The sequence below is a fragment of the Scatophagus argus genome, chromosome 13, assembly GCF_020382885.2.
Source record: "Scatophagus argus isolate fScaArg1 chromosome 13, fScaArg1.pri, whole genome shotgun sequence".
NCBI lineage: Eukaryota > Metazoa > Chordata > Actinopteri > Scatophagidae > Scatophagus > Scatophagus argus.
Window position 1 is genome coordinate 13,722,403 of NC_058505.1, and position 17,675 is coordinate 13,740,077.

Below are 17,675 nucleotides of genomic sequence, written 5' to 3' on the forward strand. Positions count from 1 at the left end.
AACCTTCAACCTTTTCCTGACATACTATAACCTTGGATATGGGGATTAACATTAGAAATGATTGAACTGTATTTTTATTCAGTAAGGAGACTGTGAAAAGTCCACATGAGCTGTAAAATTAATGTCTGTCTCCACAAAGTGTTGAAATCAAACCCCTCAGAGCTGCTTTGGAGAGTTTGATTTATTCACATTCTGTGCCATAAGTCACACACAATCAGAAAAGATAAGAAACAAGTAGGTCCTTCTCATCTTTATAATTTATACAGAAAAATAAGGTCTCAGCTGTGCCCCTTACAAAGCCTAGCTCTGAATCTGCTCTGGGACCTTTGTGTCAGGATAGACTCTTTTCTTCCCAGTTGCCACACGTTCACATCCCTCCACACTTTAAAACTTTTTAGTGGATTAGTAAAGCCAACGACATACCAGAGAAAAGAAACTAAAGAGACAAATCAAAAGAAAATGTGTCACATCTCTGTCTACTTTGAACAGCCTGATGAAGATAAAAAAACATCAACGGGAAAAAAAACAATGTCAAAAGAAAAGAAAATGGCTTTCAATTGTTTGAGTACCAGATCAACATGTGGAGCTGAGTCTCTCATTGTGTTGTTGTTATTCATCTGGAAACTTGAAGACAGACTGTTGATTTTGCTTTTTTCTGTACTGAAGACAACTGTAATAGCTCTGCCGCTGGAAGAATCTCTTCCCCACTGTGATAACAATTAGATACGTCTTTGCAAGTGTGCATGTCCCTCTTACGTAACTGGAGGACATGTTATATAATTTCTTTGCTTGATGGTGTGTATGCGGAGAAATAGAACAAAACAGGTGCTGAAAGTGGCCATAAAGATAAACAGAAAAATTGTTAATGTTCGCTTGAATGGTACGTACGTACGTATGTATGTATGTATGTATGTATGTATGTATGTATGTATGTATGTATGTATGTATGTATGTATGTATGTATGTATGTACATGGATACTGCATGACACAATGAAGCTGGGAAAGCCCCCTGCCCTCCAAAAAAACAACAACATTGTGACCAATTTTGTGAAAATCAATGTTGAATTCAAAGCAAGTCAGTTTTGTCAGTTTGAAAGCACAAGTAAAGCAATGTCTGCCAGTGACCCCTCATTCAACCAGCTGAAATACAAAAATATATATCTGTGTTTTATTTTTAGAGGTGTAGAAGAAGTAAAATTTACCAGAAATTCCCCAGGAAACAGAAAGAATCATGAATCATGAATGTCTGTATCAAAATTTCATGACGGTTCAGCAAATAGTTTGATGTACTGAATCCAACAACCCTCTGATGGACCAACACTGTTGTCTGTCTAACCACACTGCTGGCATAACTCTCTGTCACTATTTTGGGAACCACTGTGATACTTAAGGTGATTAAAATGCTCACTTGTGGATATTTATAGTAATCATAAAATAAATACAATTGGTTTGATTTCAAGCAAGTGGTGAACTGTGGAGTAGAGAGAGGAAGAGTGAGTATTTGTTTGTATCAGCCTGTCTGATCATAAGGCAAAAACATCTGTTCAAATAAAGCTTTCTTCTCAAGGTGACAGGTGAAGTTAAAAGCGTGATACTTTAAAAGAAAAAAGAAAGATCTCATCAACCTTCTCCAGCAAATAAAACTAATGTGAAACCACATTGCAGGGAATCAATCCTGACTCACCATGATGACATCAAAGGTCACTCTGGGCTACCTGTGACCAACTTTGAGTAACTAATTCATCAGCGAGTCTCAGTTTGTGCTGATTGGCTCTCTCAGCTGTCTGATAAACACTTCATTGGATGGTGATCAGCTGGGTTCGAGGAATGCAGCATTTCAACTTTGTCCCTTGCTGCACACTCAGACATTCCTTCCAGACGCCAAAGTCACATAGAGGAACATATTGATCTGGTTGTGTGTTTTCATTCTTGCTGGATAATTTCACCATAATTTCATCAGCTGCTGCTTTAATGTTGGAATTATGAGCCTGACTGCGGACAAGGTAAGACACATTTGTTATGCAATGGGTGCAACTACTGGTTTGTGTCAAACAGAAGGATTCAGGCTGAGTGTGCCTGCAGGAAAAAAACAGTTTTACAGCACAATAAAGTTTACTGAGTAGTTAAGAAGTCTTTGTCAAGAGTGGAGCTGAGCCCCAACACCCTCAGAGGTTTTCTCTTGAGAAACTGAGAAGTGCCTTGACTTTTAAACCCGCTGCTCAGAGTAGTTCTTCTTTTCAGGCGCATGGTGGGATGGACCTCACTGACCTCCTGCTTAGGCACACAGATGAAACCGCCGGTTGCCACAACAATCAACCATGGACTACAGTTCATGACGTGAGTACCATGACCATTTGGCGCCATATGCTTCGGAGCAGAGTCATCTGAGGGGCACATTATCTCAGCCGCAAATTCAGTGGATCTCATCAGAAAATGAATATCTGACTGCTGCTGCGTGTAATCTGTATCCTCTGCAAGGGCCGTGTGTCACTGGTCTTTGGAGATATAGGAGCTCATTTACTGCTTCACTGTGTTCTCCTGTGTGGCTGCAGGCACCGATGAGGCACAGGCACATGTGGTCAAGGAATTAAGAGGCTTGTGTGTGTGTGACTGTTCTCGTGTGTAGAAATATGATTATCTGATTAGGAGATGGGATGATGTATACATTCCCTTCTCCCCGACAGACCCTGAACCCTGAAGGAAGCACTGCTGATGACTTCCTGGAGGCCCTACTGGGTGCAAGTGACTGCTCCTCTGCTACAGCTTCCCCCCTGTGGTCACCCTGCACCACTGACAGTGGCATCAACGAGGACCCCCCGGCAGATCCCACAGAGAGCCTTCGCCCTCCTTCCTGCACATCTTTTTCAGCCTTTGACACACAGTCTTTTCCTCAGCCTCCACATCTGGAGTATCAGCCACCACCAAATGAAAATACTGCTTATGTTTCCATAGATTTTGGTAAGACTGCAGTAAAGAGGAAAAATTATGACATGAAACAACTGGCATTTTATGCTGTTGAGCTTAGAGTTATTTGCTTTAATAGTGAGAACAAATGGGATGTTAAAATGCAAATCAACAGCCAGGTGTAAAACGAAGACCTTGGTGTGAGATTTATCCATTTGTACTTTCTGCTGCAGAATAATGAGAGCCACTGACCTACAGTTAAGGGCTCTTTCAGAGTGCAAATAATTTGTTTTTCCTATTTCTGAGCATTTGAAAAGGATTAATGTCCATGCAGTTGTCATTCATCACGTGAGGAAATTGTCTTTTTAGGGCAGCATTTGAATAATGGTCCCTTTCATGTTGTATTTTATGTGAAATATGTTTTGTAGAGGGTCTTCTAAAGAACGGCAGGGTGGAGCAGACACAAGGATTGAGTTTAAGGCAGCTATGTGAACATTTTGTTTAAATGGCACATGGAGGCAATTTTGTGAATTGTCATTTGCTGTTTTCACTGTGCAGGCTGGGAGTCCACTGACCTCCAAGAGCAGTTTGGCATTGCATACTGCCTCACTAGGAACCAAAGCTCCCCTCTGTCATCTACTCAGACTCTCACAGTGAAGGACCTGCTGCTGTCCAACTTGGGACACACAGTAAGGACAGAAGAGTTGAATATTTCTGTGAAGGAATGAAATTTTGTCATGCTTTCTAACCAGTGGGGAAGAGTTAGAGAAAAAATAATTCAGTCTCAGTGTTCCGAAAAGATACATTATAAACTATGTGTACAACCTCGTGCTTTCTCCTTCTCTGTATGATTTACCAAGAGATCCATCTTGTGGCGACTTTCCCCACTCTTAGAGCAAGAGGGTACACTCTGCACTAAAATAAACAGAATTTAATGCACTGATCCACTCAAACACCCTTTTGGCCAAACCGCCCAGTGAGTAACTTTAACTGGAATATTCTGTCCATCTGGTTCCCAGGCGCAACAAATCCCCCAGTATTCCCTGCAAGAGCTTGTACTTAATGAGGATGAGAAGAAACTTCTGGCCAAAGAAGGGGTGAACTTACCCAGCAACCTGCCCCTGTCCAAGGTACATGAGCAAGACACACACTTACATGTATGTAGGGCAGATGTCTTCTCTCATGCTGCACACACACACATCTAAATCTAAATCTGGATCCCTGCTTACAAAAGCTCTGCCAGTGAGCCCCTCGCCCCAAGCCAGTTTCCCCTCACTTACCCTTTTCTTCTTACTTTTACTGACCATATCCTCCCATGTGTTTCATCTCCATGACAAGTTGGAAGAGAGAGTTTTGAAGAAGATCCGGCGGAAAATCCGCAACAAGCACTCGGCTCAAGAGAGTCGTAAGAAGAAGAGGGAATACGTTGATAGTCTGGAGGGCAGGTAAGAGCTCAGCTTCCTCAGTCACCACAACATAATCTCCACACACCCCGGCTTAGACAATTAAACTTTGTAGTAATGTGTAATGCTCTGAAGCGCTATCAGTTGAGTCTATTTTATCATATACCCATTAACTTTAATAAACTGCTGCAAGGATGCTATGGGAAAAAAATTCAAAAAATAAATGATCGTTTGACTGTTCCATACCTTTGAAAGGGTAGATAAAAAACACAAAGAGCTTTTGAAAACCTTTCCACTTGCTGATACCTGGTGTTTATCAGGTCCGCCCTCGAAAAGACTGCTGAGGCTCAAAGGAAATTCACAGCAACAGAAGAGGTTTGTTTGGAATAAAAAGACAAACCTCTGAGTTGTGGTAGCTGTCATGGCTGACCAAACAAAGAAAGACCTGATTCTGACAGAAACTCAAACTGTCTCAAGAGAAAAGGGCTTCACAGAGCTGGACACAAAGTAAATTGATAGCTGGGGGATTCAGCACCAAAACACCACAGAAATAATAGAGACCTGACATTGCAAAGATCAAAACCCAAGCAGCGAGCAGATTTTTACTTCCACAGATATGGTTCATTACGATCCAGGAACACTGAGAATTTTCAACAGGTACTTCCACTAAAATAATGGTCTAATTCTCTTAGGTAGCACACAACTACTATAAGAGTATATACGATGAGTAAAATATCCATAATTGTGTCCACACAGACTCAACCAAAGAATCTACAGTACAGTGGAGCTTTGAGCTAAAAGCTAAGACATCTTAATTTAATTTATTAACATGCAAAACTAGAGACTTTACTTTTCATACAAACAGAAACTCCTTCTGGAGAAACTATTGTGTATGCAGCATAAAACAGATCAAGATTAACATCATGTCCACATCACCAAAAACTCCAGAGGGAGGTGCTCTATGCACACAAATCATTGAAATTATTCTGATCAAAAGTTATAGCTGCAGCGTCTCACAATGGAGAGGCTGGAGGTTTTTGCCAAGATGGAGTTCAGTTTACTCCTCCTCCTCCTCCTCTGCCTTCAGGCTCTGTAGAATGAGCCCTACCATGCAGTCATCTTTTGTCACCAAATTTGTTTATCCTGCCTGCCTCCCCCACGTTGGCTCTTCTGCCTCATCACGCCTCCGCAAACAATACAGAGTGGTAGAGCTTGTAGTTTGATTCATATAATAAAAGATGCCTCGGCAAAGGGCTATGCAGCTATTGCCCCCACATGTGACAGACCCCTCAGCCTCTGCTGAAGTAATTATTAGTATTGGTCGATCTTACTGATGCTGGGCTTCAGATAATTCTCTTTGTAACACTCGAACAAGGTAGTCACCTGAGACTGTGTGGAGGTGCCACAACCCAAAACTGAACCTGAAATCAGAGCGGCAGAAAGAAGAGAGTCTAAGGTCTGAAAATGGACAGGCCAGTGTGTGGTAATCAATAAACCAAGAAACCATGATGTTTTTCCCCTGAATCAATTGACGCATATTTTATATATGAGAACATTTTGCCTAGTCCTGCCTTCTGTCAAAGTTTAATTCAAAATTGATTGTTAGCACACAGCCGAGGCCAACAATCCCCTAACAAACCTTTGTACATGTACCAGTACTTTTTTAAAAAAACACTACTTATCTAATGGGACCTTTAAATATCAAACAGCATGCTATCAACATCTCATTCAAGCTTGAGATCTGTTCCCTGAGGAAAACAAAAGTTTCATGATGGGGTGAGGCTGTCAGCAGAGAGCAAAGTCAGCATTTGTTGGTAATTAAGTCAGCTGCAAGCAGAGCGTATCAACAGGGCATCATTATCAGGCGTGATTCAGCTCAGTGAGAGAGTCAGAATGGAGGGTGACTCATAGTGACTAAAAAGAAACAGGGGAGACGGCAGAGGTGGAATGGAGACATTGGATGACAGAATGGGGTGTGAGATAAAATCCCGGCAGACGGATATTGGCAAAGAGAGAAATGAAGGGGAAACAATGCAGCATAACAGCACAATGTTATTTGATACCCCAACTTTATCTACATCACCCCCCCTTTCTCTTGATTCCTCCCTCTGTCTTTCTTTAGGATGTCTGCATGTAATGCCACCAACCTCGAGCTGCAGAGAAAGATCCAGCGGTTGGAAGAGACCAACAGGTGAGTCCTCGAATGAGTCAACAAGGGCCGCAACCAGTGCTTATGTTCATCAATGATTGATCTATTTATTACTCCCAATAGCTCTAGTAAAAAAATGAAAGAAACTAGTGGGAAAATGCCCATCAGTTTCCAAAAACACAAAGTGACGTCTTCAAATCGCTTCTGATAAAACCAAACATATTCAATTTACAGAGAAAAGCAGCAAGTCTTTCCATTCTTATCGAGTTGTCATTTTTATTGAATAACAATTTAGACAAATAATCTTGTGAACTGGCTAATCGATGAGTAAGTGAGTCAGCTGACCATTTGCTGAGCTCTGCCTCTGTTAATAATCGCTACTACTGCTGTCAAACTTTCTGTATTCAGCAGCAACTACCACATGTTTCTGTCTAAGCTCAAATTCCGGTTAATAATGCAGGCTCCGGCTGACTTATTTAAACAATGTGTAAAATGGAGTCCTAAATATGCTCTTGATGTTTACACACATGATATAATGATAAAAGAAAAGCTAAAGCTGAATGTGGAAGAAGTTAGCACCAGTTACACCAGTGACTGATTCATGAATAAGACAAACAATTAAAATGCGCTGTCCCTCTGTTGCAGAGTGGAGTTAGTTATGAGTCGTGAGATTAGACACCACAGTGAGGAAATGATAGCTGCACTGTGAATCGTCTGGTTATGAATGAGCCTTCGTTATTGTAAGGCAACAACATAATGTAATTAAAGCTGCTCACATGTTCAGTTACTGCTGTAGCTGGTGAGCTGGACATGCTTACGATTACAGTTTATGTGACAGCAGATTGGAATGAAACAAAAGTTAATTTACTTATTTACTTACTTATTTAATTCAAGTACTATACTGAGTATTTCCATTTTGTACAGCACATTTTGCACTACATCTCAGGGGCACATATTGCATTTTCTGCTCCACTACATTTGTCTTATAGCTTTAGTTAATAATTCATTTTCATATGATAGTTTTTCATACCTTCTTTTTCCATGAAAACTTGTAGCTACAGACGCAGTGAATATGAATGTGAAAGCTTGCAATAAACCCAAGGAGGTAGTGTTCCTTTATGTACACAGAAAATTCTCTGATTTTAAGGCCAAATGATAAATATTTCAAAAAACCTGTGGACAAACTGCATTGAAAATTGAATTGAAAAAAATTCAAAATTCAAAATTAAAAAAAAATTGAAACTGCATTGTCACAAAGCTGAAAACAGGGCTGCTGACAGGACAGCGACGCTACAGACACATAATGAAATGACAGAGTATGATGCATTGCTGTAGATTAAACTACCCAACAGGATATAAAGTAGATAAAATGAGCTCAACCTCAAACATCTACAGCAGTCAGATGAACCATATGCAGCAGTAATATTAGCCCAATGCTGGATTCGAATACTTCTTCCATCACTGGACCATGTAAACACGTTGTTTAATCCTTTCATTGCAATTTTGCTCTTGTGCTTCTGGTGTTGGAAAGCATAAAAAAGTTTCCAAGCTCTTTAAATACTGAGTATCACTTAGCACACCATATGGAGAAAGTGGGCAAACTGATCCCCAAAGAATACTACTGACGCAAAGTCTCGCTTTAAATATTGATTGTAAGATTTATACTTATGTGGTTTTGCACACCCTTAGATTGCTGCATGTGGAAACTCTGTCCACATGTGAAAAAAAAGACGCGCATCACATAAGGAAATGTAACAAGTGAAAATGTAAATTTCACATTCATCGTGAAAAAGGTCAATCACTTGTGAAAATGTCCGATTCACTTGTGACACTATTTTCTTTTCACGTGTTAAAATTTCAGTTCACATGCAGAAGCTTAGCATTTTTCACATGTGAATGTGTGTGTGTTCTCACTGTAAAAGCTGTAAAAACAGCCACAGTTCAACATCACGTGTTTCTTCTTCAGTCTTTGCAATTCCTGTTATGCTCAACTGTGGGCATAGTCTCAAAGACAGGAAATAAAACCAACAAAACGCCCTTTAAAGCGATGCCTTGAATATTTTAACTCTCATGGTTTATCTTTTTTACTTGTCACTTCATCACACACTTGGATTTGTTTTCGTGTGGTTAAATTGTTTGCATGAGTCATGTCTCGTTCTCTCTTTTGTGCCTTTGCTGTGTGGACTATACCTGACAATATTTCATTGATCTTGATTATTGATTTTGTCCCCAGGCCCCTCCCTCTGTAGATTCTGACAGCCTTTTTAAGAAAAATTCTACTTTAAAGTCAGGACTGAGGAGGCTTGGTGTAAAATCACTAGAATACAAGCCCACCCAATTTTAAAACCTCACATAATGTTCTCTAAATTTATTTCCTCTTCATCCTGCCATGTCGATGTGATGCGTTCTTCCTGGTGTAGGCAGACTGCTGCGGTGACTTGAAATAAAAAGGCTTTTGTGTACAATTCCCCGCCGCACGCTGCTCTTCCTTTTGTTGCTTTAGTTGCCAGCGATCACAGACGCTGGAACAATGATGCGTATGTAGCCCTTCATGTGAAAACTGTACACCTTCTCTTTTATCTTCCTGTCTGTATTTGAACCGCAGTGCTCTGTTGGAGCAGCTAAGCAAGCTGCAGGCTCTCCTCCCTAACAGCACCAGCAAAACAACGCACAGAGGGACCTGCATCCTGGTGAGATATCTAACACATTACATTAGTTTGCACCATTGAGGATTTGCTCAGACAGCATCATCTGCAGCAGCTAAATGATGGATGTAGGTCAGTGCCTGAGCACATCATTAAAAACCACTGCCTGTACTCCTCTGCAGACTACTGCTGTGTTTGCCTTTAAGAATTTAATTGAGTGTAAGGTTTGAATAGCACCTGTGCTCATCTTTCGTGCAAAACTGTATGTAGGTTACATCTAATGACCCCTTTTCTTCTTTTCCCCATGCTGTCTGTCTTTTTGCTTTGGCCTCTGTGTGCTGTGCTTGGCCTGTTTTTGCCCTGCTGTCTGTATTTATGTCCAGGTTTTGCTCCTCTCCTTCTCCCTGCTCATTTCCTCAAATCTTCAGCCAGAACCTTACAGCCAGCTCAGCCGGGGAGAGTACACACAGATCAAAGGTCTGTAGACATACACACACTCATACTTCCTCTCCCTCCAACATACACAAAGTCACTCCTCTTCATCATGTCTCTGCCCACAGTGCCGCTCCGCTCCCTGCAGTCAATGGATCAAGCACGAGATGTCCCTCCACTCCCTCTCCTGTCTGTCTCCGGGGGATTTGAGAACCTGTGCAGCCGGATGAAGAAGCTCTGACCACAGACACATCTGCCCAAGGCAGATTTCTCATTTTCTTGTTGATTTGCAAGCACAGCATCCAAATGAGCAGTTTGATTGCTTAACAGTGTACGTCTCTCACTTTCTCACTGCAGAGAGTGAGGTGTTATGGATGTGTTTGCCATCCACTCCAACTCACAGACACACAAACAGCTCGTTTAAAGATTTTCTCAAACTGAAATTCCTTCAGATGGAGGTCAGTGAGGAGCTTTGTTTTTTCACTTTGCACAAAAGAGCCTCTGGGACTTGTTGAAACATGTTTCATATTTCTTAAGGTCTACCACTGCAAGATGTAGGCATGTATAAATTCTGAAATGACACAAATGTATATTCATTCTGTATCGTGTTATTTACTTTTAATGTATATATTGAAAACTTTTATCAAAAATGCATTTTGTAAACAGTTCAGTGTAATACTGATGCAACTGACAAAAGCACAAGAGAAATAAAAAGTTTACTCCAGTGAATGCTGAGAGCACCAGAAATGTTTTGTTCTTCCCAGTAATGCCTGGTGGAGGAGATTTGCATCCTAAAAATAATGAGGTAATTTACACTACAAGCAAAAGTTGTAAGATGACTTTTCACTTCAATAAAAACTCCTAACAAATTCCACCTTCATGCCAGATGTCAGCATGGGAATGTGGGCTTTGGGTTTTAAAATTAGTGGAGCTCATATCTTGATTTTAGAGCACAAGAGCCTTTGTTGTTACTGTTTTGTCAAAATATAACTATTGTCCAGAGGATCACCAAAGTCAACAGGCTTCATCCTCTGGGCACCATGAATGTTTTCACAGCAATCCATCCAATAGTTGTTGATATACTTCAGTGTGGACTTAAATTGTGTGCCCATTAAACAACCAACATATTCATCCCAAGAGTCAGGTGCATATCTAAAAACTAAATCAATTTAAATAAAATTAAAAGAATTTAGTATTCTACACTAGGGTTACACAGCTGGCACCAGACTGTAATGTATGTAGATTAAATAAAAAATAATGAAGCCGTTAAAATTAAAAGTAAAATATTCAATTTTGTTATTTTATTCCATGCTGTAAAAATTCTACAGAATTTACTGAAAAATGTTCTAGGTGTGTGTTCTGTGTTAATGAGGACTCTTAGTATTTGCTTTCTTGGCAGAATAGGTGAGTGCTGTTTGTTTCACGTGTTACAACACATGAAGAGACAGACGAAACTTAACAATTTAAATAAACACATGATTTCAGCAAACCCCACTAAAAATTAGGCCTACACTAGCAGGGTCAGGAATAAATTATTGATCAGACTGCTTCCAGCAGTGTGTTATGATGATGTGAGAGAGAGAGAGTTAAGGAAAAAACTGAACATCAGAATATCACTCACGTCAGAGTTGAGCAGTGGTGCTGCAACCAGAAGAGGGAAATATTCTTGCAAGACGAGTAGAAGGAGAAAAACATTTACCTTCACAATCATGAACTGGGGAACTTCAAATTTTGCTGCTTAAGTGACAATAAAAATGTGGAGAAAATGTGCAGTGTACAACCTTGGGTGGTTAATGGTAACAGTTTTTGGATGTGAAGGATAGTTTAGAGTCTCAGTGATTGCTTTGTTCCCTTTTTGGAATGAAGGACTTTCTTGCATTTTTGCAAACACTTGGATTTCTAAAAAAGTGTGTTTGCTTGCATGAAGAGCTTTATTTCACTGCTGTTGTATTTTATGAATTGCAGCAATGCATAGGGAGGCATTCAGAGTGTGAATTCAAATCACTTTGTCTGTAAGATGGTCTGGCATGATCTGCGTCAGTCTCCCTCTGTTCCTTTGTTTTCTAGGTGATGAGAAAAACAAAGGCAAACAGATGAAAATAAGATTAGACATCTTAAAGTGTCTTAGAAAGCTTTCATAGAATGCAAATGAGGGCCTTCACAGAAAATCTCAGGGTTGGACTCAATCTGCATTTCTATCCGTGAGAATAACAAGCAAGAATAAGCAAGAACAACAAATTGCATTTACTGGAGTTTAAAGTGCAGCTCGTAATGCAGTATTTTAGAGGAGAAGATTGCTTATACAGTGTGAGTTGTAGCCGGCGAGGTGGAGGTGACTCATTACGGCTTGCTAAGGGACAGGATGTCACAGATTCTACACAAAAACACCTTATGCAGGTGAGAGGTGAAAGATACAGATGTGTTAAAGCAGGTCCACTTTAGACCGTTGAGGCTACTTGAGAAAACCATTTTTAACTTTTCTGCCCTGATTTGCCCTTTCTTTTCTTTGGAAAGCATATGCAGCTGGCCAAAGCGTTGTGTGAATACCAACAGTGACCTATAAGACATGCAAATGAAGCACACACACACAAACACAGAAATAGATGCATGTGTGTGTGTGTGTGTGTGTGAAATCAAAAGTATCATCCTCTGATGTGCATCATTTCAGATGCATGTGAACAAACGCTGACATGATAAGGAAACCTTTCTGAAAATACCATAATTTACCCTCATGTGCAGGAAGATTACAGGCGATATTTGGACATAACATCAGGGGCTGTGATTAGCTGGATCCATCAAAGAGGAAAATGATGTAATAAAAAAACACATAAAATATACAAACAATGAATAGCAAGCTTATAGAATACAAATACTCTGCTAGTCAGTGACCTCGTGTGCAACACAGTTTTAATTTAGAAAGAAAACAGAACCACAGCATGAAATTGTCTGATTTTCGAGCTTTTCAAGAAAAGAGCCAACAATCCATTCACCTAACAGCAAAGATAATTAAGAGAACACTGATTGTTTTTGCACAACAAAATAATTTTTCCCATCATGCAGCACAACACAAGCCTTTGCCTGTTTGTTTACCCATAAATCATCATGTACTGCTCAAATGAAAATCTTTAAAAAACATATCTCGTTATTTTTAAATGGAAGTGGAAAGTTTAAAGCCAGCTACAAAAGTTTGAAGCTACAAAAAGTGGATTTTCATTCCTGCCTTATATCTGCTGCAATAATCAGGCCAGTATGGTGATACCGTGTCTGCATACTGAAGCCTCCATGTGCGCGCCCGGGCGATGCGCGATCGAGCAGCGGAGGAGAACCTCAGCGACTATAAAAACCTCCAGTTCGAGGCTGCTGTCAGCGTCAGTGAAAGAAGAGGCGCCTGCTTCACTTCAGACTTCAGCCTGAACGCCCTCAAGTAGGCTGGCGCGGATTAATCAGTTTTTTTTTCTTTTATTTCGCTTATAAAAAAAAAGAGCAACATGAGAGCAGAAATGCGTTTAACTTTAGAAATCACTCGGATGAATCATGCAGCCCTGATCTCCCGCTGAGACTTTGAACTATAGGCTAAATACAGAACGAGAACGATGGGGATTTTTGCATCCACACCTGCGCACCCACACTCTGGAAGTTAGCCTGAAACAGGAGGAAGTTGTTTTTAAACGGAGAGCCTCCTTTTCCTCTGCAGAATCATGCACAGCAACAGCAGCGCCTCCGGATCCCTGAGCGCTCTGAGTGTGTGCGGAGAGGAGGATGAACGCGAAATCGTCAAACTTGTCGGCACCACAGGAGCAGCCTCCAACCTCGCAGCTTTGAATCTTTCACTGAACTGCTGGCTTCACATCCTCTCCAAGGAGTCTTCGCTGGACCTGCACGGAGACAGTGCAAACCTGGTAGTAGGTGTATTTAAGGATTTACATTTTCCTTTCTTTTTAATTAATTAATTAATTAATTTTTACAAATCCAGATGGATAAAATGAATAAGTGTTCATGTCAAGACAAGCCATTTTGCAACAGTCAAAATATTCTGGAAAAAAAAGGCTTGGAGGTGCACTTTTATGAGCATGTAGCAGCTCTAAGATGAAACCACAGAATAAAACATTATCGCATGTGTTTGACAGGTGCGAGTTCTCATTGCCCTGGTCTACCTGGTGGTGTGTGTTCTGGGCCTTGTGGGTAACCTCCTGGCACTCTTCCTGCTCCACTCCCGTCACCGGGGTCACCAGCACTCCTCCATCGACTGCTTCGTGATAAGCCTGGCGCTGACTGACCTCCAGTTTGTCCTCACCTTGCCCTTCTGGGCCGTGGACACCATGCTGGATTTCCGCTGGCCCTTTGGCCGGGTCATGTGCAAGATTGTGAGCTCGGTCACCACCCTGAACATGTACGCCAGCGTCTTCTTCCTCACTGCCATGAGCGTGACCCGTTACCGCTCAATGGTTACCTCCCTGAAGATGGGCAGTCCTAGGATTGCCACCGCTCGTGCTAAATGGGCCAGTTTAGCCATTTGGATGGTGTCACTGGTGGCTACGCTGCCTCATGCTTTCTACTCCACCACAGTCCAGGTTTGTTGAATTGAGCCTGAACTACCGTCTCTGATTTGATTTGCTTACAGTACATGCTTTTTGTTCTGGGTGAGCAACCTCTTTTGCATTTGTTCTGTTTGCAGGTGTCTACAGATGACGAGCTGTGCTTAGTGCGGTTCTCTGACTCTGATTCAGATCACTGGGATCCTCAAATCCTGCTTGGACTCTATCAAACACAGAAAGTCCTTTTGGGATTTGTAGTTCCTTTGATCGTCATTTCCGTGTGCTACCTCCTCCTCCTGAGGTTCATCCTGAGCCGGCGCATCGTAGGAAGCATGGTCAGCAGTGCTGTCACAGAGAGGTCAGAGTCTGAGAGAGGACGCCAACGCCGCCGCTCCAAAGTCACCCGCTCTGTCACCATTGTAGTTCTCTCCTTTTTCATCTGCTGGCTGCCCAACCAGGCTCTCACCCTTTGGGGGGTACTGATTAAATTTGACATGGTGCCCTTCAGTAAAGCCTTCTACAATGCCCAGGCCTATGCCTTCCCCCTGACTGTGTGTTTAGCTCATGCAAACAGCTGTCTCAACCCAGTGCTCTACTGCCTGATCCGAAAAGAGTACAGAGCGGGACTGAAGGCACTTCTGCTGAGAGTGTCTCGCTCCATCCAAAATGTCCTCACTCTGGCTCTGAGAGGGAGGAGAGTGGAGGAAGCACCACCCAGCCTGGTTATGATACACTAAGACATCACTATGTGGTTTACTTTCCTTTTTAAAAAGGAAACATTTGACAATTTGGGAATTAGAGTCACTTCTTTTTTTTCTGACAGTTAGATAAAAAGGTTAATTGCCGCACTCATGTTTGGATTTATGAAGCTGCAACCAGCAGCAGGTTAGCTTACCTTTGCACAACAACTGGAGAAGTGGGGAAACAACTAGCCTGGCTCTGTCCACGAGCACATGGGAAGCTCACTAATTAACACGATGTGTACAGAAATGTGAAAAAAATCATGCGCTGGACTGTTTCTTGACCTTGACTGGGAGCTTTCTGCAGTCTCAGGCAATGGGTTGGTTTTGGTACAGATTAGTATATAAAAAGAGCTTTAGAGGTGCTTGTAGGCAAATTTTGTTTACTTTGAACCAGATGTTTTAAGTCTTTGTGCTAAGCTAAGTCAGCAAAATGCTGGCTCTAGCTTTATGTTTAGTATACAGACATCAGAGTGGTATCAATAATCTCAGTTGCCACTTTTAACCACATTCCTGTGTGACCAAATCTATTTCAGCTTTCAAACTGGACACAGTCACTTTAGAAAACCAAACCTGAAGAGCTATGTTGTAGTTTAGAACTCATTGTCAAATTACAGACGAGTGACAAAATATAGGACAGACCTGAATAAATGAGTGGAGAAACTTGGAACAAATGCAGATGCTTCCTCACTGGTGCACTGAATGGTGCACTGAATGGTACTAATTAGCAATTAGCATCCAGTCATGTTCTGTTGCATGTATAAGAATAAGCAGGCCCAGTTGATTCTGATTTTGTATCAGGATGGCAAGACAAAAGAAAGAAAAGGATCTAACCGGCTTTGAGAGACAGTTTACTATTGATCGACTAGTGTTTCAGGTGGCATTTGCATTTATTCTATGAGAAAGAAGTAAATAGGGTTGTAATTGTGCACAAAATATCATGCTTTAGTGTGATATGCATGAATAGTTCAACCTGTAGAAGTGATATTTGTATTTGCATCTCAGACACTCACACAGGCAACCCTGAGGACCGAGAGAAGAATGTTTTCATTAGGACTGATGTGATTTATATGAATTCATGTTACTGTTGCTGACTCCCTCAGGACTCATGCTGTAAAACTTTACACCAGGATATTTGTTATTCAGAGTAGGCAGCGTGTGCTGCTAGCATGAAACTGTTGGCCGCTTTCATGTCTCTTTGTGTCGGCCTTGCTGTATTTGCTGTGAATTGTTTGTGATTACATGTATGTAATGTGACCTTAAATAAAACGAGAGGACAAAAGAGTTTAGTCACGTCCCTGAAAAGTTAATCTCATCTGCAGTCACAGCAGTCACAAAACCACACAGACGATAAAAATGAGTCAACCACACAAAAGCTGCTCCACGTTTTTACCCTTTTGCAACCTTTAAAATTTGATCATAGATAACCATCTTCAGCTGCCCACAGACAGGGGCTGACATGCAAATACCACACACACTCCAACACAGTCCTTCTATTGTGTCCCACTGTGGTAGTAATTACTTCTCCAAGCAGAATCACAGATTCATTCAACAGGTCTCTGCGTGGGAGGCTCTGGTGCCACTAAAAAGCAAGCAGGCCATCTTCCAGCTGCAAATGAGAAAAAATTAAAGGTGTGATTTCCAAGTGTGAATTATCTGAAGATCAGGACCAGCTTGTTTGTATAGATAGCTGCCCTCTTTGGTGTTTACTGTGTTATTTAAAGAAAGTGTTCTGTTACTGACATCTGTTATTGTTTCTTAGATAAGCTTGCTCCTTACTTACTTACAGGCTCTAACCAGTGGGCAGATCGGCTACAGTACATTCACTCACACCCACATGGTCCTTTTCCTTTTTGGAGCTGACCTACAGAAAACAAGCAACATTTGACAGGTACAAGCGTTACAATCTTTCATCGTTAAGTACAGTGAACAACTTCCACCGATGAAAACCACTTGAGGAAATGCATCTTCGAGTGTCAGTCCTATCTGTCCATGTGGGGCCAGTACAGATCCTTTAGTTTAAAGCAATTACAGACTGGAGATGTTTACTTTCCAGCATGAGGTGAGAGTGAAAGATCAGTTTCTGAAGGCACAGAATTGGGTCGTTCACGCTTGAAGGCAATTTGTTAAACATGCAGTGAAGTTGTGATGCATCTTTACATCTCAGCAAGCAAAACTTTGCAGAAAACACCTTGACTATCACTTAAGTCTAGTAGGGATTAAAGAATTAAAGGTGGGGTGAGGTATTCTTTTTCCCTTCAGTGCTGCCTCAGAAGCTACAATCCTCAGATTAGTGGACATGCAGCGAACATACAGAAAGGGCAAGAGGGTTCTCCAGAGCCAGAACAAGGAACGATACTCACAACTCTCACTACTATAGCTAAATCATAACAGTGCATTTCTGGAAGCTATAAAGTCACCTGAATAATACTGGGTAAATAATTTAACGTTATCGGGCACACAAATCACAAACATCAAAACATTTCAGTTCTTAGCCCTTGTCTGATTATCACCCTTGTTTTTCTGATGTTCTTCTCCTTGGCAGTTTCTTGGCCATCTCTCCTGCTTAACAATGCAATTACACATTACGCATGTGTCAGATCTACCATCCCTCTTCTCGCCTCCTCTTCCTCTTGCCAAGTGCAAGAAAGGAAATCCCACGTGCTGCTGATTGCCTGGAATAGCGAGCCACTTTGTTAGTTCCCCATTTACAGAGCCAGAGCTGTGTACAAACACAGAACATACTACACACAGTACTCAGGGTTTCTCAGGGTACACAATTTCCAAGAACAAACACAAGCCATTTTGCACATGTTCTGAGGGTTGGTTCACCTTTAAAATTGCTGCAAAAATGTTCTCCATCATG

At 41.3% G+C, this 17,675-nt stretch overlaps 2 protein-coding genes across 2 annotated transcripts; both read left to right on the forward strand.

Annotated features, from left to right (window-relative positions):
- Positions 1 to 1,856: 1,856 nt before the first annotated feature.
- LOC124069677 (cyclic AMP-responsive element-binding protein 3-like protein 3-A) lies at positions 1,857 to 10,251 on the forward strand. Its single transcript, XM_046409042.1, has 10 exons — positions 1,857 to 2,004; positions 2,243 to 2,338; positions 2,686 to 2,959; positions 3,464 to 3,594; positions 3,925 to 4,035; positions 4,244 to 4,350; positions 6,431 to 6,499; positions 9,063 to 9,147; positions 9,486 to 9,579; positions 9,663 to 10,251. The coding sequence occupies exons 1-10, from the start codon at positions 1,984 to 1,986 to the stop codon at positions 9,773 to 9,775; spliced, it is 1,101 nt and encodes a 366-aa protein (XP_046264998.1). The 5' UTR covers positions 1,857 to 1,983; the 3' UTR covers positions 9,776 to 10,251.
- Positions 10,252 to 12,534: 2,283 nt separating this feature from the next.
- On the forward strand, positions 12,535 to 15,300 carry LOC124070043 (relaxin-3 receptor 1-like). The gene is made up of 3 exons (XM_046409656.1): positions 12,535 to 13,436; positions 13,662 to 14,105; positions 14,210 to 15,300. The coding sequence occupies exons 1-3, from the start codon at positions 13,233 to 13,235 to the stop codon at positions 14,804 to 14,806; spliced, it is 1,245 nt and encodes a 414-aa protein (XP_046265612.1). The 5' UTR covers positions 12,535 to 13,232; the 3' UTR covers positions 14,807 to 15,300.
- Positions 15,301 to 17,675: the final 2,375 nt, after the last annotated feature.

What these genes read in the sequence shown, in the direction of transcription:
- LOC124069677 (XM_046409042.1), top strand. Translation starts at nt 1,984, where the DNA reads ATGAGCCTGACTGCGGACAAG. An exon ending in GCAACCTGCCCCTGTCCAAG is followed by an intron (nt 4,036 to 4,243) that starts GTACATGAGCAA and finishes CTCCATGACAAG; the next exon opens with TTGGAAGAGAGAGTTTTGAA. An exon ending in AGAGTACACACAGATCAAAG is followed by an intron (nt 9,580 to 9,662) that starts GTCTGTAGACAT and finishes CTCTGCCCACAG; the next exon opens with TGCCGCTCCGCTCCCTGCAG.
- LOC124070043 (XM_046409656.1), top strand. Translation starts at nt 13,233, where the DNA reads ATGCACAGCAACAGCAGCGCCTCCGGATCCCTGAGCGCTCTGAGTGTG. An exon ending in GAGACAGTGCAAACCTGGTA is followed by an intron (nt 13,437 to 13,661) that starts GTAGGTGTATTT and finishes TGTGTTTGACAG; the next exon opens with GTGCGAGTTCTCATTGCCCT. An exon ending in TCTACTCCACCACAGTCCAG is followed by an intron (nt 14,106 to 14,209) that starts GTTTGTTGAATT and finishes TTCTGTTTGCAG; the next exon opens with GTGTCTACAGATGACGAGCT.